At 37.3% G+C, this 21,327-nt stretch overlaps 1 protein-coding gene across 1 annotated transcript in view; it reads left to right on the forward strand.

Annotated features, from left to right (window-relative positions):
- Positions 1–21,327, forward strand: part of LOC105222673 (DNA fragmentation factor subunit alpha) — a 96,568-nt gene that overhangs the window by 67,404 nt on the left and 7,837 nt on the right. The window contains exon 3 of the mRNA XM_011200091.4: positions 13,355–13,632. Coding sequence (XP_011198393.1) covers positions 13,355–13,632 — 278 coding nt within the window. The remainder of the gene's footprint in view (positions 1–13,354; positions 13,633–21,327) is intronic.

Below are 21,327 nucleotides of genomic sequence, written 5' to 3' on the forward strand. Positions count from 1 at the left end.
TTAGAGCTGTCGCTTTGCTGACAGTTTTCCATTTTACAGAGGACTCGCACATAAGTTCAGTGAAAATTACTACCGTGATACCATCTCTAAGTGTGGTTTTCAGTTTTTCTTCTATACTTGAAAAACGAGCGTACGTGTTCAGTGTCTTCTGTACATTCTGTGCAGCCTCTAAAGCACCCAAGTCCACTGAGTATTTGGGTCAGGTAGAAATCAAGTTCCTATTTTGTCTATTTATCCACGAATGTATATCCTGAATCAGTTTATGAGTCCATCGTCCTTTGTATGAAGTTTGCCTCCGTTGCTGCCACATTGTGATGCGTTTGATTCGCTCTCATATAGTGGACCACTAGTTTTTTGGATTTTTAACTCCAAGCGGTTTCTTACAATGCTTTGGTACACTTTACCATAGGTCGATATGATGAAGGTCCTTCGGTTCTTAGGCTGCTGCGTACTCTTTTTGAACCTCTTTTTGAACATATTTTGTATGCCTTTCCCCAGGGGCTTATCTTTGCTTCTTTACAGTGATCTTCGAAACTGGATCTTTTATTACCGGTAATGACTGACTTCAGGAACTTTTTTGGCATTTCTCTGAGACGGATTTCGTTTTCATCTCCCCGGTTACACTGTAGACAGTGTTTACCTCAGCCCGACGACTTTTTCGTTCCACCACCAGAATACCGGCTTTCGATTGTATTTATAGTATAATTCAGGACAACAAATTTTTTTTTATCGGACATTGTTCGTAAAACTTCTCGAGTACTGTGAGAATTATTGCCTTTTCACATAGGAGTTAATTGAGCAATTAAGCGACCATTCCCCTTGCTCGATTAAAGCGCTTATTAGATCGATTTACCATATGAAATAAAAAATATTTTTTACTATTTTAATTTGGAATCGAATTCAAATCGAGCTGAAACCGAAATACAAATTTGCAGGTTGTTGTCCACACTGTAATTTCGGCTGAGTTTAACTCAGCGGATTGTTGTCCACACTGTAATTTCGGCTGACTTTAACACAGCGGGTTGTTGTCCCGACTGTACACTTGGTTGTGTGCATTGATAAAGTAGCAAGCAGCTAATAAATTTTAATCATTAGAAAAGATCTTAAATGAAGCACACAACTAAATCTATCAGCTGATCGTCAGTCGAGTATTTTGTTAATCGAGTAGCCGGCTGGGCGAAAGGCAAAAAGTAGTTTCTCAATTATAATCTTAATTTGCTTAATTAATTTGGCTGTGCGAAAAGACTATTACTTGCTTAACTGGTTTAGTGGTTTGTTGATAAGAGCTTCTTAGAGTAAACTAAGGAGTCGCTTATCTCAGAGATTTAGTTAGTATGTGTGCCATTAACTGATATAGGAAGGCAGGTTGTTTTCTTATATGACATTAGTTTGATGATTGAACTTTGTATCATATTTGGTCTATGGACCATTTCCTTAGAATAATATTCCATGTATAGGTAGAGTTGGCTTGTCAATGCTTTTTATTGAAATAATCTCCAGTAACTGTACATAAGAGCAATATTTATGCAACTACCAACAAGAAAAGCTGCCACATTTATTTGATTATTGTATATTTCTTTTATTTTTGTGGCTTTTGCTAGCTGAGGAATGCCGGTGGGGAAAGGTACATGTAGAATTTGTACAAAATGTTTTTGAACATAAGAAAGTATGTTGTACTAGTAGTAAGTAGTAGTAAGTATGTTGATCTACAAGCTTAAATAACATCAAGGCTTGTGCTTGTATAGTCGTTGCTACCTTTCAGGCGCGTCTCAGCAGTAAATGTGGAAATGTAACGCCCGACGGGCTTGCAAAGGAAAATATGTAAGCTTGTAAAGATTTAAAGGCTCGAAAAATATGTTTTCGATGTAAGCAAACCATTTTTAATTTAAACCGTACCTAAATCAATATATTTTTTACATATATTTTATATGGGATTTAGGATACTTTTCAATAAAATAAAATTTTTTGTCTAAAAAAATAAATCCATGACTTTGAAAAAGCGATTTTCTTATACAAAATATCTCGCTCTACAAAAAAGAGTTTGATAATTTTTTTCGTAAAGCCACTCTTTTAATAGTTATACGCAGTTAAAGTTATGCAGCAAATCTAGTGCATACATATAGTACACCATGTCGTATGAGCATCACTTATATGATGCACAGGTCATTTGTTGTACAAGTTTAACTGCGTATAACTTTTGCAGGACAGTATTTATGGAGAAAATGAATAAGATCTTTTTTGTAGAGCAGACAATTTTTTAATCAAATATCGCTTCTTCAAGTTTGTAGATTTATTTACTTAATACAAAATATTAAAAAAATTATATGTTACATGAATTACTTGGCAACATTGTTTGTGTATTTATGAAGGCTCTTGTTTTTATAAATTGTAACAAAATTGATTTAAATGAATTTGGAAATTCAATTACAAAATTGTACGTGCTAACAAAAGTCTCGAGAGGAAGAAGTGATGCTGCGGGGAGTTATAGGCAAACACACCATAATCACAACTGTAAAAATGTATGAGTGTTTGTGTGTGCGTACGCATGTGCGTTTTATACTCGTACACTACATATGGTATATTAATTTTGCAACCAAGTTTGTCACATGCAGAGAGAAACAATAAAAAACACTATATCATAGAGCTGCCTTACAAACTGGACGATCCAAATCAAGTACTTGTATGAAAAACTTTTTTAGTTATCAAGATATCTACACGCAATTTTGCACATCTCATTTTCCAGAGAAGGTCCTGAAATATCCGAAGAAATTTTCTAGATCGGTTCACTATATCGTATAGCTGTCATAGAAACTGGACGACGAAAATCAAGTTCTTGTATGAAAAACTTTTTTAGTTATTGAGATATCTTCACGAAATCTTGAAAATATTATTTTCTAAAGAAAGGCTAAATTATCTCAAAAACTGTTCTAGGTCGGATCTCTTTATCATATAGCTGCCATACAAACTGGTCGATCCAAATCAAGTTCTTACAAGAAAAACTTTTTTAGTTATTGAGCTATCTACACGCAATTTTGCAAATCTCATTTTCTAAAGAAAAGCTAAAATATTTGAAGAAATTTTCAAAATCGGTTAACTATAGCATATAGCTGTCATACAAACTGCATGCCCAAAATCAAGTTCTTGTATGAAAAAAATTTTTAGTTATGAAGATATCTCCACGAAATTTGGTACATACAATTTTCTAAAGAAAGCATTTAATATCAAAAGGAATTTTTGAGATCGGTTAACTATAGCGTATAGCTGCCATACAAACTGGACGACCAAAACCAAGTTCTTGTATGAAAAACATTTTTAGTTATCGAGATATCTACACGAAATTTGGCATATATTATTTTCTAGAGCATAGTTAAAACATATGAAAAAATTTTTCAGATCGGCTCACTATATCATATAGCTGCTATACAAATTGGACGATCAAAATCAAGGAAAAGGCCTTTTTATACCCTTTTTTGTTATAAAAGTGACTTCTGTGTAGGGTATTTTAACTTCGCTGTTTCATTTTTTATTCTTAATTTTTCTGTCTGCTGTTTGCACAAACATCTTCTGTGTATACGCATAAAATTTCGTAACTCTTACGACATTTTATTTGGCTGCCACATATGTGGCTCTGTGGCACACAGCATATTTAGCGACTGTAAAATGCTGCAAGTAAGAAATCACCCTCAAGCTGCTGTTTGTAAGAGTTTATGTGTGTGCTTTATTGTTGTTGTTGCCAACTAAAAGTGTTTAACCTGTTTGTTTGCGCAATAAACTTTGTAATAAAAGTGACAAGCCTGTAGACATATAGACAGTACATACATATTTCATCCAGACTTCTTACAGCTCTGTGTGGCATTGCATATGCGTGTGTGCATGTGTAGTTGCAGGGAAAATATATTCCTTTATATATGTATATATTGTCTCTGTGTGTGTGTCTATAGCATAAATATATGTTTTTAGTCCCGCAAGACATTGCCATCCGTTTCCTGCATCTTCATCTTAATGTGCTCACCACTCTTTGTCGGTTTTAATTTCCTGACTGTCAGCCAAGGATACACCGCCTTGCATATACAGCCAGCTCTTTATATAGATATATCTTTGTACATACATACATACTTTAAATACATATTTCCTTTGTGGAAAAACATTGCCAAACCGCCGGCATTTCCATGCACAGTTCACCTTTGAGCTACGGTTTGCTTTTTATGTTTATTTCAATTATTTCATATTTTTCTCTCTTCCTTTATTTTTGCTTATTTTTCGAAAAATTATTCGTATGTTGAAAGCTTGATTTTACTGTAGTTCTGGCTGCAAATTTCGTCGTGTTTTTGTGACTTTCGAGGCATATTTGTACATAGAGCAGAGAACAGCTTTTCCTTTGCTTTGACTTAGCTTGCTTTTGGTGACTCTTTCAGCAGAAGCTTAGTTGTTTCAACACCACGTGTAGATACCTCGCTAGATACGAGGACATACAGGGCGCTCCAAAGTCCCCTTGCCAAGTTGCGGTAAGACGCACTTGTAAAATTCATCGCCGACTCATTAGATGTTGCCATCGTCCAAACGTCGGGCATGCTTTCGTCCGACCGTATTCTACAAACTAGCTGACGCATGCTCCTTATCAGTTCTTCGCCGCCGTATTTGAATAGCTCGGTCAACCCATCGGTCTCGCCGCTTTGTTGTTCCTCAGATGGGTTATTGCTATCCGAACTTCTTGCTGGTCGGGCAATAGAACGTCCACTCCACCAACACTCCTCCTCACTGCCATTCAGTAGGTTAGAGAAGTGTTCCGCCATATTTTCAGTAGGGGTTCTTACTGCACACTGTTCAATAGGTATTCATGCGGTAAGGCTTGTCGGATGCTAGTTGTTAAAATTGTATGGAAAAGTGTGAGATAGAAATATCCAGGAGTTTTTCTTCTATTGTCCACAGTTTGCTAGACCGAGGCAGAAAAATCTGTTTGCTCTGCGGTTTAAGGTCTAGTGTGGCCTCTATATCGCGGAATCACAAAAACCCAGTACACTGCTGGAACATTTCGACTTAGTATTGACGCTACCGATAGCCTTAATGGCCGCTTGACTGTCCATTACAAAGGTTATGGACTTGCTGGTTGTAGCAAAAGCCCACTCGGCACTGGCACCTTCTGTTATGTCCACAATTTCGAGCTGAAAAATTGAAAATTAGTCATTTGGTTTCAAGCTGCCTTCTGTGTATGGATTACTACAGAAGAAGTCCCGCTTCTGTTTCTCTTTCATCACTTGATACGTCAACGAATATGTGGATTTCACGTCGACCATAGCAACGATAGTACAATCTTCTCTATTCGGGAGTGAAAACGTTGTCTAAATTGCTCATAAGTCTTCCTTTCCCGGTCGCTTTGCCATTTAAGTCCGAATTCATTAACAAGGTAAAGTGTGATGCCATACCCGTGGTGACGCCGAGTTTGACTCCAATGGTCTACAAGTAAAATCATGAGCCGGCTGGCCGTAAGCTTATACTTCGCTTGGATATGTATTGGCTGGATCTCGAAGAGAACATCCAGAGCCTTAGCTGACGTAGTTTTAGAGCATTGACTTTTTTGGAGAAGTTTCGATTCGAGGAGCTTTGGAAGCACCGACCTCAATGTGTTCGCTTTGGCTTAGCCTTTTTTTGTCTAGGATACCTCCAATATATTTCTAGAGCTCGAGAGTACAATAGTTCGTGTCATTACCCTCCAAATAGATGCAATTAAAGCAGTAGAAGTAGGATATTGTCGTCCACAATAGTAGCTTTGAGTTCGGTAGGGCTTGGAATCCACGTTTAACTGTGTTGATCAGCCGCTACGTATTTTATTGTTACCTTTCTGGAGAGTTATTGTCGGTTGGTTGAATTGTCTTCTAAAATTTTTATCGCAAAATTTTCACTTACTGCTATCTTCTAGTTATAGGAGCAGAGCATTAGGTATTATGACTAAAGTTAAAATTTCTTTTCACATTCTCCCTCAACTACTTTTTAAGTAGTCTTCAAGTATTTTTTGACATTTCTTTTTTCGGTTTCCTTTCAATTCGTTTTTGGTTGTCTACTTCATCGTATTTAATACGATGCCGCTGAGTGCCTTTGTAAGTGACTTTCTGCAGTTCAGTTGGTTGTCGGTAATTCTTTCGTCAAGAGCATAGCAGCATCACTATGTGCTCGCCAAAATACCAAAGGAGTTAAGCTACATACTTAGACCAAAATATTTTCGTTTCGGGCAAATGGCATTTAAACGCTTTTGCCGACTCTGCTTGAAATTTTTGTGCTGCTCTTGTCGAAATTCTTTTAGCGCGACAACATTTTAGCAAGCTTGTGAAGAGTTATGTCAGTTCGTATTTATTTCAAATACATCACTCACTCTTCTCTCTTGTGTTAGTAGCTACTTGTTAGCCAAAGTTTTTGCATGCTCTGTGGTTCAGGTAATAAGTAATACACTTCAGATTCTCAACTCTGATGCGTTCTTTAACGGGATTTCTTCTCTTCCAGGCATTCTGAAGTATTTTCTGATAAAATTTGCTTTTTCAACCAAGCTTCGGAAAGTTTTGTCCCCCTTTATCCCATTTTTACTTTTTCTTCTTTGATTTAAGCCTCTTTTCCCTTCTAAGAAATTCCGTTCCATGCTTCAAGTGTCCCAAGAGCGATCCTTGTCGGTATCTGAGATGCACTAAGGACAAGCACAACAATGGTCACTCGATGCGATTCTACACTTAGCACTGGTAGGTGGCGAAGGCTCTTATTAGACTTAGGGAAACTGGATATATGAGTTGCTACATTGAAATTCTCGACTCCTTCGATTGCATTCCTTCCAATTTAGATCACTGCAGCGCGGAACCTGCTTCTGGCGTTTCATTCTCAGCTCACACACATCCGTGGGATTTGTGGATGGGATGAAGCCGTTGAAAAAAGGTTGTAGTGAGCTTTTTCTAAGACGAATTGAAGTTAAGACAGAGAAGCTTCCTGTCTGGAGTTCTCAAGCAACTCTAGTTTCAGACTTCCAGACTGGTGTAGCGTCTTTAAAACGGAATTGGCTGGCAACAAAGAAAAAGTAGATGAACTGCTCCGAAGTGCAGCTTCCTTCAGAGAAGTGTAAATTCACTTCGACAGCGAGTCGCTGTACTTGCTTTGAGCTGGCTGACTGTGCGCTCAAAACGAATAGTGTAGTTCTTCCACATTAGACTTGTCTGGGTTACAGCGGAAACATGCGAAACTGCAACACCGATGAGCTAACTATGGAAAGCACCATTTCCCTAATCTCTTTCGAGCGAATCGGTTTTCTCTTATCTTCTTGCGTTCTGGCGTTAGACTTTTGGACCTCCAGTGGAGTGCTGATCAGACATCGGAACTTGTGCGACTATGATTTCCTTCTGGCTCGGATTGAACCGTAAGGGGTCTTCTAAACTATTGGCTCTTAGAAAAGTCAATATCCGCAAATAGAACACTGCACGAAATGTTCACAGAAGGTGTGGCTAAATATTATGTCAGATGCTCTTTGCCAAAGTTGTAAGGAGGAAGGCGAGATGGAATCATCTTGTCACTTCCTTCTGCTTTGTCCGGCTATTGCCAGACTGAGAATAAAATATCTCGGTAGACACATCATTGGGGGATCTAACAAAGTGGCTGTTATTTATATTTACGGCTCTCATAGATCTGGGTTGAGCTCGACCTGAGAGGATCTGATGGTGCACTTTCAGTACTTTATGTGTAACACAATGGACGAATATTTGTTCAAGTGGACTTCACCGAATTTGGATCAATCCGACGACCTAATATAACCTAACCTGAGGAGAAAAAATCGTGTGTAAAGTTTCAGATCGATTTCTCAAAAACGTCACTTATTCGACGCTAAGTCTACCAAGCTCATCATGCTGAACAGGGAGTTAAAGGCAACCAAAAAGGGCTTAAAAACCTTCAGACTTTTAAATAAAGTGGCCTTCAGTAGCTTTGAGATAATGGGACAATACCATAAAAGCACTAATGGACAGCGTTTCGGAAAAATTAATTCGTTCGCAGCAACTGGGACTGACGTATGGAGGGACTTGACGCATTTTACGACGAGATCTTATATTGAAAGCGTACGAAATACAGTTTTTAAACAAAATTGAAGCCGTTCGACCTTCCCAAGTCAAAAGTTCCTAGAAGATCCGACATTTTCGAGTCAAATCTTGTTCAGCGAAGAGGCCCATTCCTGGTTCAATAGGTATGTAAACAAGCAAAACTACCGTATTTGGGACGAAGAACCACCTGAAGAGGTTTAAGAGCTGCCATTTAATACAGAGAAAAGTACGTTTTGGTGTGGTTTGTGGACCGGTGGAAACATCGGTCTTTATTTCATCAAAAATGATGCCGGCGAGAACGAAACCGTCTATAGCTGCCGTAACCGTTTGATGCCTGAGATTGAAGCTTGTGATCTCGACGACATTTGGTTCGAACAAGACGGCGCCACATCCCACACATCGCATCAATCAATGGCTTTATTTAGAGAACACTTCAGTGAGCAGATAATTTCATGTTTTGGGTCGCTCGATTGGCCATTAAGATCGTGTGATATCACACCGTTAGACTTTTCCTTGTGAGGATAAGTAAAGTCTAAAGCCTATGTGGACAATCTCGCTTCAACTCAGACCTTGGAGCCTTGTCGAAATGCTCGAACGAGTCATCGCAAATTGGACTCAACGGTTGGACCAACTGAGACGTAGCCAAGGCCAACTTTTAAAAGAGATAATCTTCAAAAAATTGATGCCAAAGAGTGTTCTTTCGAATGATAATAAACATTCGCCACTAAATTTGAAGTTTCCATTTTTTTTTCCTTAAAAAAGTGGAGAACCTCGAAATGCATCACCCTTAAATAGTAGAAGCGGCGAGCCTCGCTTTTAGTATGGACTTCAACGCGCTCTAAAATTTTCTCGTTTTTGAAAAGTGTTTTCTAAAGTGTCTGTTACATTTAGCTAGGCACTTACTTAAGTGTTAGACTTACCATATCTCTTTAGTTAGCGTTTAGCAATTAAAAAGGTATCCGCAAACTACTTTTAATGTCTTAAGCTTCATTTCTCTTTGAAAGCGAAAAATTTTGTGCGCAACTTCACCACTTCCCGCCACTTTGTAAACGAAAATAAGCAAATAACAACTGAAAATAAGTTGCAAAACTTTGGATAATAAAAAATTAATAAGCCAAAAAGCAGCAAGCGTACATATTTCGCTTGAAGTTGTGCGCATTTGTAGATTTACGTCTTGCGAACTTTCGTGTAATTAAAAGCGGCTCAGTTGGAAGAAAGAAATGAATTACGAAGTAAAGAGGAAAAGCAGCGCACGTTGCCCAAAACCAGACAAAAGAAGTGAAATTTCCCATAGTAATTAAAATATTTTCAACGCGTGCCTTTAACTTGCGTGCTTTGCGACGCTGCTTCGTGCATTCTTTTTTCTGCGATTTTCTGCCCGAAAGATAAATACTCAATGCGAGTGCCGGCGCTGCTACTCAGGATCAAAAGCCACTTAAGGCGCGCATAAGTGGACAAAAAAGATTTAATAAAGACGACATATTCACCCACATATAAATATATAAAGGCACGACTATCTTACTGACATCAACACACATACATATATACCGATCACATTGCAGGGACTTGAATGCGTCTATCAGTTTACTCGCGCGTCTTGAGTGCGCTAATTTTCCTTGACAATGCCGAGAGTTGAACTGCACTTGCCCGGCGCTGGTGTTAAGCATTTCTCGCCCATTTTCCCCGCTTTGTTGCATTTTTTCGTCTTCTGCTCTTTCTCTGTTTCTATCCCTTTCTCTCGCTGGCTAGCATATTTCCCGGGTTAACGCTTGGTTAGTCTTTTAATTCATTTAGTAAAATGAGTTAAGCATAAATAATTTCCTTTGGATCAAGTCTTTATTCGCCCGAAAACCAAAAAAAAAAGACAAAAAAGAAACGGTAAAGTGAACGAGACAGCATGAAGCACAAGTACCGTTGCATAGTTTTACATAAGTTTGGGTTCATTAAAATTAAAATTCAAAGTGTGGGAGATTGAGACTGCAGAAAAAGCGCTTTTGTAAATAATTAAATAATAATGCGAAAATTTGGAAATTCTAACTGTAAAAGTACAGTTAATTTTTTTAATGGCAAAAAACTTTGTGTTATATCAAAAATTATTAAATAATATGGTATAATAGAGGTAGAGGTAATAGAGGCACCCTAAAGCTGGGAAATGGAAAGTACTTGGGACTCATACTTTATTGAAAGCCATCATGGAAGCCCTTGTTAAGGGGAGGCTGAGGAAAGCATTGGTTGCTTTATACTTATATTGTTGTAATAGAGCTATTGTGAAGCGGTAGGTACCAAGAGTTGTGCTTTGGCTTTACGAAACCGTAGTTAAGTTAATACTGCGTATGTCCTATCAGAAATGGCAGCTATTAAGATATAGCAGCAGATGTATTTTAACGAAGTGCGACTTATTTAGCGAGACATGCATCCATTCCGATAGTACAGGCCTTCAACTCGCTGATAGTAATAGTTGTTACACTAACTGCGTGCACTTGGACGCTGTTTCTACGGGCTTCGCGCGAGCTCAGTAAACATTGGTCAGCATCTGTACTTGTGGGGTTACGAAAGCCTTCTGGCACAGAGTGGAACGCAAAACATCCATGAAGCTACTAGGTCTTAGCATGGTTCACATGGTTCCAGTGACAGGGGCCCTAACTGGATATTTTCCCATTGACATTCACCCGGTGTGGCTATCTATTTTGAAGGAAGCCACTTGTCAAAGTTGCAGCGAGGAGGTTGAGGTGGAAACATCTAGACACTTTCTCCTTTATTATCCAGCTTTCGCCAGACTAAGATTGAAGCATCTTGGCTGCCATACGTTCTACAAGCTAGCTGGAGTAGATATTAACCAGCTCAATAAATTTTTGGCTGGCTCTAGGCGCTTTGGTTTGTTTGATCCGTATTTAGGAGTTCTGAGCATCAGAACGGACAAGCGTCTCTAGCAGTCCCGGTATTATTGGTGGTCTCACGAATATCAGCCTATTTACCGTATCAAACCTAATCTTCATCAAAACTGAGAGTGACTTGTCATAAAGGAAACGTCAGAATGTCAAATTTTCATAGTCATTGTGTAAAAAGGGCTTTTCTCCTTTCACTCATGACTAATGTAATCATGGTCAAATGTGATAAATAGTAAAAATACGAAACGATCATAATCTCTAGTTCCATATTTCCTAACAATTCTTCTAAAAATAATGCTGTACTGCAATCCGGTCTGTTTCAATATGAGTCATAGTCAATCCCGACAGAGAGCAAAGCGGTCATTACAGAGCTCCCCAACCCTTCAAGATGTTGAAAGCCTGATGAAATTGCCCAGTAGTAAAGACTATGTAACAGTATATCAAGTAAGAGTGTCGTCGACTTTACCGACAATTAATGAAAGATTTCGCTCTAATTCCTTCGCGAGCCGATAGAGGAAAGATTTGTTCTTGATGTATTGTTAACAAAGGTTCAGTTGTCGTTGATCTTTTGAAAGAGAATCACGTTAAACACCATAAGTGCTAAGTACGCGTTGCGCTACGAAGCTGTGTTTCTTTACATCCACCCGAAAGGTCCCAAAATGTCGCAATCAGCGGCTGCTAAATATATGAGAAAGTCGAAGGCATTTGTAATTAAGTGGATACAGCGATATATAGTGGCTAAAAATATCGATGATTTACCAGAACGTGGTTTGATAGGAAAAATGAACAAAAAAGATGAAAAAATGACAATTCTTAGTGAATCTGTTTTCACGGAATCCTGCTTTAACACTGCGGCAAGGACAAGCAAAATTAATGGCAAATGTTGAGATATATCCTACGAAACTATCCGAACCCTTCTTCATACTCATGATCTGAAATGGCGCAACACAATGAAGAAGCCACTGTTGACTGAATACGCCGTCAAATTAGTAGAAAGCATGCCTCGGATATGCCAGGCAATTATCGACGTCGGTGGTGACTGTACACATTATTGTCCAAATTGCATTATTGCTTGTAATGTGTACAATGTAAAAGTATATAAATATGATAGTTTCATAAAATAATTTTTTTTATAAATTATCCCGACCACGCTCTTACTTGACCGACTGTAACAGTATGTTAAGCTAACAAAGAAGGCTTCTGCAATTAATCAGAATCATTAGAAGCCTAACTTTGTATGGTGATTGGTTGGTGGTGGAATACTGCATAAATAGTCAAAGAACACCACAAAAAGAGTGGAGAGATCCCAAATGGTTATAATCTCAACAGCTAGTTTAAGAAATGTTCCCTTTAATATATAGTCAATGCTCTAAGAAAGATACTCTGTACTAGGTTTGCCTTTTGGGATGAACTTGTGAGTATGAAAGAACGATGACTAAGTCTATTGAGTTATGGTAACTAGAGCCTTTTTCTTATGGGAATATTTATTTTGTATTAATATAAATTTTAAACCGTTTTGTTCTATAACTTGGTACCAGGTCCAGAATTTAAAGTGGATGCATAAGAATGTCCCAATTAATCTCATGGTGTTTCTGGCGAGTTACTCTTTATATGTAGCCTGGTATTCTACTGATGAAACAGAATGTCTCTCCTATTGGCCAAAGCAGGTGGAAGGTTTGTTTATGAGTACCTCAGTAGTTTCTAAATGATTTTAAAGGTAGACGGCAAAGGCACTCAAAAAGTGAGTATATTTGGAGTTTTTAACCGTACATAGCAACTTTCCGTAAATCGTGCTAAATTTGAAAATTCTAAGAAGTTTAGAAGCTTTCGCCATTTATGGATTTGAACATTACAAATCTGTCCTTTATAAGCTAAATTATGGCGTTTTTTACATAAACTCTGTCGTATCTTACCGATTCAAGGATAGCTAAAGGCCATCTCGCTCTCTCTTACAGCAATAATTGTTTTTTGTTTGTATTGTTCGTAAACAGTGTGAGTTGCACTCTATAATTCAAACTTCAAAGGCTCATAAATTTTAATGGTGACAAACCATGAAAAATTGCCGCATGAGCTAAACGGACCAACGGAGCAACAAATGTGGGACAGAGAGAGATAGAGACAGGGAAATTGACATTATCTCGCTCTTTTGGATTGTTGTGTACCGCCAAGGAAAAAAATCAAAACAATTTAGTAAATGTAAAAGCTAAAGAGTCTCCAATGAGCTCGGCAACAAAAAAAATCTGCTAAAAAAGTTTCCGTTTTTTTAAAGAGAGGCTTTATTAATAGAAAAATCGTAGATATTTCTTTCTTTCTTTTGTAAATTTATTACTATTTAAGAAAATTCGTTTCCAATGTACTATATAAATAATAATTTTACTCTCCTTCTTCTTCTACTCTTTTCAGCCCACTAACTATGTCACCATCACCAGTCATCATCGCGGCAGCAATAGCGGCATTGTTGGTGGCGGTCTTGGTGTTGGCAGCGAGCAGCTTGGTGACACCACCGATGCTGTGGCCGAGACGGCGCGTATCAAACAATTGGTCGGCCAACTGCAAAATAATCTGTGCAATGTGTCGGTGTTGAGCGATCCGGATTTGGATTCGTTGTCGAACATGGATCCCAATTCGTTGGTGGACATAACGGGCAAGGATTTTATGGAGCAGTTGAAGGATTCAGGCAGGTTAGGGGGAGAGGCCCAGATGTGGTGGTTATCCCCCCCACAATCTTTGTCTCGATGTGCTTTTCTTTCATTTATTTCTATCCATTATACGTAAATACGAGGATAGTTTGATATGGCTGTGTATCGCGTTATAATCAAAGTAGTAGTTGTTGTTCGTTGCATGGCCCTAAAGGGTGCCGATGAAAGTCCATCACTAATGATATCTCGATTTTTTTGATGCTTGCTTCAAAATAAAACGAAGATTGTCTTCAAACACCTCAAGGTGATACTTTCGGTATGCGAAAAGTCATAAAGGTATCAAACTGTCCTCGTATTCACCATTACTTCTAAGCATATACATATATTCTCCATACAAACATATATACCTACAATATCTATCATACTATACATAAATTTGTTGAAATAGTCTTTTGCTTTCCTTAATTAAATATTTCCTGCCAGATTTTTAGAAAGAGTCCCCAAAGAAGACCTCAAATCAGTACCAGTTAGTATATCCTTGTTGACCGTAGGTGTTGCTTCTCTATTTTCCGAGATAATAACTTAAAAAAATAAACTAAATATACCTAAACCATTGACATAACAACAAAGATGCTACTTTAGGATCGTTATACCATTGAGAATTAGATCTCTTTCTTGAAGAAAAAAAAATACGCTCCCGTCCTGTTATGGGGCCCAGAAGCATGTATATGGCGAACCAAGATGAGAAAGTAACTAGAGCTTTCGTAAACACTGTCCTCAGCAGTGCCTTTGGAGCCATTCGCGTGAATGATAAATACCGAAGAAAATGGAACCATGAACTGCTTGAGCCCTTTCACGATATGGATACAGCTAAGTGCATAAAAATCCAACGAATGCGCTGGTTAGCCTATGGAACATGGAAGATGATAATCCAGCGAAGTGCTCCAGATAACGAAAGCAAGGTTTCTAACACATCCAATGGAAAAATTAAGTGCGTAAGGATCTCCGTTCCTGGGATATTGAATTGGCGTGACCTCACCAAGCATTGAGGGACCCGACGTAATTTTGTGTTGTCGGCTCAGACTGAATCGCGGTTGTAGTGCCAAATTAAATTTTAACAATCGCGCAACGGTGCAGTTAGTTCGGATTTTTCCAGGTTGGACAAAGTAGCGAGGAAAATGGGTTTGGAAGTAAGTGAGGACAAGGCGAAATATCTCCCGTCATCAAACAAACAGTCGTCGCACCCGCGACTTGGCTGCCACGTCACTGTTGACAGTCATAAGTTCGAAACCGTAGATAATTTCGTCTATCTTGAAACCAGCATCAACAGTATTAGTTTTGAAATCGAACGAAGAATAACTCTTGCCACTGTTGGTGCTCCTTCGGACTGAGTAGGAATTTGAGGAGTAAAGTATTCACTTGACGAACAAAGACCAAACTCTACAAGTCACTCATCATCCCCGTCCTGCGATATGTTACAGATGCTTGGCGATGACTACAACTGATGAGTCGACGTTACGAGTTTTCGAGATTAAGGTTCTACAGAAGATTATTGGTAGTCGATCGAGCTGTACGAGATCTACGACATTTGTATGGCTGAGCGAATTAAGAGACATCGGCTATGGCGGCTAGGCCATGCCGTCCGAATGTATGAAAACGTTTCAGGTCTGGGTGTATTCGACGCAGTACCCGACGGGGGAAGCAGAGAAAAAGAAAGAACTCCACTCCGTTAGAAAGATCTCGTGGAGAGGGCTACACTTGGAATCTTCAATTGGCGCCAAACAGTGAAAAGAAAGAAAGGTTGCCGCGTTGTTGTAACCAAGTAAGCGGTGTCTACGCCCCTGCAGGGAGTTGTCTGGTATGAAACCTCGTTTGGTATCGAAAGGCTCGGAGAGGTTATTTCCGATCCTCACGGAGCTTTTGATATTCTTCAACGTAAGGTTAGACAGCCGTATTATTTTTGCAGGGATATCAAATCCATAATGGCATCTTTCTTCCGTGCTGTCAAAAGCAGCTTTGAAATCGATGAAAAGGTGGTTTATGTTGATACTTCTTTCACGGGACTTTTCCAAGATCTGGCGCAAGGTGAATATCTGGTTAGTTGTTGATTTTCCAGGTCTAACGCAGCACTGATAAGGCCCGCTTAGTTGGTTGACATTGGGCTGTAATCTTTCACACAGTACGCTAGATAGAACCTCATATGCGATGTTTAGAAGACTTATCCCACGGTAGTTGGCTTTGGATTGTGGGGTCTCCCTTTTTGTGGATTGTGGAGAGCATACTTAAATTCCAATCGAAGAAAGCATGTCGTTTCTTTTACCAGTTCCGACTATATTCTACAATGAAGCTGATACGAGTACATGCTCCTTATCAGTTCTTCGCCGCCGTCGGCAATCTATCGGCCCGCCGCACAGTGGCATTTCGGCGGAAAAAATAGGATTTTTCCACTTTCCAATTTCAAAACTTTAATGTTTTTGGTTTGTAAAGAAATATTTGGATAAGAAAAATTCAACAAAGTTTTTTACAAAAAGTGAAATTTTATAGTTAAAAACACTAACAGAAGTCGACGGAAAGTTATTCAATAAAATGAGATTAAAATTATTGTCCAAATAATGAATTTTTTTTTGTGTGTAAGTTTATAGCTATGACTTTTCTTTTATCTTTTAGTGAAAATATAGCACCTACTTGTTTATAAAAAAAAAGATTTATTGAAATTGGCAAAGGAAGCTAATTTTTATAATTTTTCAAAAATTATACTAAAAAATATCAACTTTTCATTTTTCGATGGAAAAAAACTTTATGTGCTTTGCCTTGCTTAGCCCTCTTACTATAAAAAAATGAAAGTTCCAAGTCTGTACTTTCAATTAAAAAAAAAAAACAACCGCCAATTACCGTCCCTGTTAGTAACATCGATTTTAATTTCAAAAGTCGCTTCCAATATTTCAATGCTGGATGGTAAAACCGCTCAGATAGTGACACATACTACTGCAGCAGCAGTATGCTACATTTGTATAGCGAAACCTACAGAAATGAACAACTTAGAGTTAGTTTCCATGAAAACAATTAAACCTGAGGCATGTGAATTGGGAATTTCATCCTTACATGCTAGAATCAAGTTTATGGAATGCATTCTCCTTCTTATAATTTACCATTTCAGAAATGGGCTGCAACCTTCCAAAACAAAGAAATTAAAATACAAAACAAATTAAAAATACAAGCGGCCTTTAAAGATAAAATGCGGTTGCGAGTTGATTTTGTTCAACAAGGTACAGGAACTTCTAACGACGGGAACACGTCAAGGCTTTTTTTTTTTTTTAAACCACAAATGGTTGCGGATATTACTGGCGTCAATGAAGAACTTATCAATCTATTCAGGATAATTCTTCAAATAATTACATGTGGCGAAAAAATTGATAGTGACAAATTTAAATTATATACGTCGGACACTGCGAAACTGTTCGTACAAAATTATATGTAGTTGGTTTTATATGCCTGTTACTATGCACGAAGTACTAATGCATGGTAAGGATATAATGGATGCTGCCGTATTACCAATAGGAATGCTTTCAGAGGAAGCCGAGGAAGCCAGAAACAAAGACTACAGGAAGTATCGATTGATGTTTTCGAGAAAGTGTGATCGAATTTCCACAAATATTGATGTCTTCAACAGACTTCTCATAACTTCGGATCCTTACATAAGTAGCTTAAGGCGTCATTCGAACAAAATTTCCTTAGAACTAGATCCCATTGTTAAAGATATAGTGCTTGCATAATATTACAAATAAAAACTAACACAATTTTTCCCCTGTTATATATTCAATTAAAACATTGCATATTATATTGGATTTTTATCAAGGTAAAGGTATAAATAACGTCACTTTGCGTTTAAGTTTAATTTTTTTTCATCAGGAGAACTCTATTAAGAAGTGTCCCGAATTTCAAGTCCCTAGGTCCAAAAATAAAAATTTTGGCAAATGCAGTTATATGGGAGGTGGGTGTGGCAGTGGGCGGTTTTCCAAGATTTTTTCAAAATTTCTTAATTTAGTCCAGAGAAGTGTTTCTGCAAAGTTTTATTGTTGTACGACCACTCCTTCTATTTTTTTCCAAGAAATGTATGGAGCGGTGCCACTGTGCGCCGCTTTGTTGTGCTTTAGACGGCTAATTGCTATTCGAACTTCTTCATGGTGTTATGCTTTCATTGCCATTCAGCAGGCTGGAGAAATGTTATCTCCATAATTTCAGTATGTTCTGGGCTTTAGACATAAATCACCTCTGGCCGTTCTACAAGTGCATGGTCCGGTCTTGAAACCTTCAGGTAGTCGCCTCATCTTCTCGTAGAATTTCCGAGCCACTGTTAGCCTGCCTCGTCTAAACAAATTTCTTATGTGTTCACTTAGATATTAGCTGAGGTGTATGGGCACCTCATTTTCGGTAGTACTTGAATAAACCTTTAATTAGTTAACAGGAAAATTCGGTAGGAACTTTTTAAAAATTTCATGAATATTTTTAAGATCAAAGCGTATTTTCAATGTAAAAGTGTACAGAAGAAATGCGAAATTCACAAAGGCCGTAAATTAGTATTTAAATTTTTTTGCCTTCAAAATTTTTTCGCTGCCCTTTTGGCATCAAAGCAAGCTGCCATTAGCAACCCTTTTTTTGGAGCGTAGCAAGACAATTTATCAATTTTTTGATAAATGTGGCGGAAGGCTTTACACTGGAATTTGATATTTCCTTGGCAAAGTCAGCCTTTGACGGTCATAAAGCATTGTGCTTTATGCATAACGGCAAATGGGCGGAGATTTTATGGAAAAAGAGAAGTGCGAAATTGGCCGAAAGCGTTGGACGACAAGCCGGGACAAAAATAGTTGCAATGCACTCTCGCCGAAAATGTAAGTAAGTAATGCAATTTGGAAACGTTGGCGGTAGCCAGCAAGCCTATGGGTCCACTAACCGGTTGCGACCTGTGAAAAATTGCCGACTTGCTAGTACTCAACTGCGGTGAGCGTTGAGGCGGGCGATGTCGTAATGAAAAAATATGCGATATGAAGCAGGCGCATGAATAATGCATCACGTTGCCGGGACCGTTGGTGTCACGGCAGACCAGCAACAAGCAACGGCAGCTTGACCGACAACATTGGAATATATAGACACATATGTGGGTGTGTTCAGGCAGGTACGAGCATGTGTTGCATGCAACAAAAGCCAACAGCTACAAATGATTTAATAAAGTGTTATAAATGGAAACGTTTTTGCACACAGCGATTTGCACGCCTGTGAAGCGGGCGGCAGAGAGGTCGTATGCCGACTGAAACTATAACTCACTTAGGCGTAAGCATATGTTTGTACCTACATAGGGGCGTATATGGCGCGGTTATGCAATTAAATACATTACAATGCCAACAAAGGTTTCTGCAGCCTTGTCGGCGTCCTTTGAGCGTGCAAATTTCAATAGCGCTATGTACATACATATATACTTGTAGATATGCAGCTTACTCGCGCATAATAGCACATAGCACAAAGACGCACGCAGACACAGTTATGCTTTCGCGCAGTCAATCATTTGTGGCGCCTGTGCTGATGGTCAGCTGTCGTTTTCAAGGCACTCACCTTACATTGCTGGGGGCTAGCATCCCGCAGGTCTGCTGTAACTGCTTATATGGAAATGTGTATGTGTGAAAAGTTGTGCGCGTTGCATGTTTACATATATTTGAGTGGCTGTGTGCACATTGAATAATGAAAACGTCATCTGCATACAAACCAGATAAACATTTATACTTTATCACACAAAGGATAACACAGCAGGAGTGTGTTTGGCTGGTTGCCCACAGTTTCTTTTTTTTTTAACTGAGTATACGGGCAAGCGTGCGTGGGTGCTATGGATAGTATTGAGACTGAATATATTTTGTGTATAAAATAATATAACTACAATTAAGTTATGGATTTTTTTTAAATAAGTGGCAACTCTTTTCTATAATTTTTTTATAAATAAGTGGCAACTAATTTCTATACCATATCTGAGCCAATTTTATTTTTTTTCTTAAATTTCGGTTGTTGTAACATTTCATTATATTATTATGCAAATTTATCAAAAAAAATTTTAAACAGGTGGCAACACTTTTTAGAATTATTTTTGTTACAAAAATCTTGGTGTTATTTATGCACTAACTGTTGTTGAAATGCATTAGCAACAGTTAAGATATGCAATTTTTTTTTTTCAAATAAGTGGCAACTATTTTCAAGAATATAACTGTCCGAAAATTTTCTTTTAGTTCTCTTTTTTAAATTTGGTTCTGTTGTAATATAAGTTTATTGTATTATTTAAATTTTGTCAAAAATAATATTAAACTGGTGGCAACACTTTTTGTTAATATTTTTTGCGGCAAGCTTACTGCTTTATGTTATTTATACAATAACTGTTGCTGAAATGCATTAACAACAGTTATGATATAAATTTTTTTCAAATAAGTGGCAACTCTTTTCAAAAATATATCAGTCTAAAAATTTTCGTAATATTTTTTTTTATAAAATTTTGCTTTGTTGTAATATTTAATTATTCTATTATTAGAATTAAAAAAATAAAATAAAATAAACTGATGGCAACACTTTTCAAAAATATTTTTTAATGCAAGCTTGCTGCTTAATGTTATTTATCTTTTAAATATAATTAATTTAATAACGGTTGTTGGAATGCATTGGCAACAGTTAAAATATAGAAATTGTTTTTCAAATAAGTGGCAACACTTTTAAGAACATTGCTGACTGAAATTTTTCCTACAGCTATTTCGTTGTAATATTTGAACTGTTTTACCAATTAAATTTTGTGAACAAATTTTAAACTGGTGGCAACTCTTTCCAAAAATACATCTGTCTGGAAGTTTTTTTAATAAGTTTTTTTTTTATAAAATTTTGCTTTGTTGTAATATTTAATTATTCTATAATCAGAATTTTGCAAAAAAAATAAAAAAATAATGAACTGCTGGCAACACTTCGAAAATATTTTTCACAGCAAGCTTACTGATTAGTGTTATACATACATGTATGTACATATATTTTAAATATAATTTATTTAATAACGTTTGTTGGATTGCAATCGCAACATTTAAGGTGTGGAAATTTTTTTTGAAACATCTGGCAACTTTTTTCAAAAACAATGCTGACTGAAATTTTTTCAAAAGCTATTTCATTGTCACATTTTAATTATTTTACCCAAATTATTTTTTACCAAATTTAAATTTTTGGGAAAAGGTTTAAATTGGTGGCAACACTGCTTAGATATATTTTTTAACTGCAAGCCTTTTGATTGGTTTTGTTTGCCTTATAAATTTATTTTGTATAATAAATGTTGCTGATATGCACAAGCAATATTTTAAACATGTATTGATAGGATTTCTAAATAGGTGGCCACACTTTTCGTAAAATTTTTTAATTGAAAATTTACTTAAAGATGCGTTATTATATAATTTAATGTATTTTAGCAATTAAAAATTGTCAAAATAAATTTTTAAAATGGTGGCAACACTTTTCAGAGATATTTTATTTGCAAGCTTTCTGCTTAATTTTAATAGCGTTCTACAAACTTCAATAAACATAAATTGTGTGTTGAAATGCACCAGCAACAGTTGCAACATTAATTTTATTTTTAAATAAGTGGCAACACTTTTCTGAAAAATTTGTAACTTTCTGCTAGTGTATTTTATTGTAAATATTTTTGGAAACTTCATCAAACATAAATAGTAT

Source organism: Bactrocera dorsalis, chromosome 3, assembly GCF_023373825.1.
Source record: "Bactrocera dorsalis isolate Fly_Bdor chromosome 3, ASM2337382v1, whole genome shotgun sequence".
NCBI classification, from domain to species: Eukaryota; Metazoa; Arthropoda; class Insecta; order Diptera; family Tephritidae; genus Bactrocera; species Bactrocera dorsalis.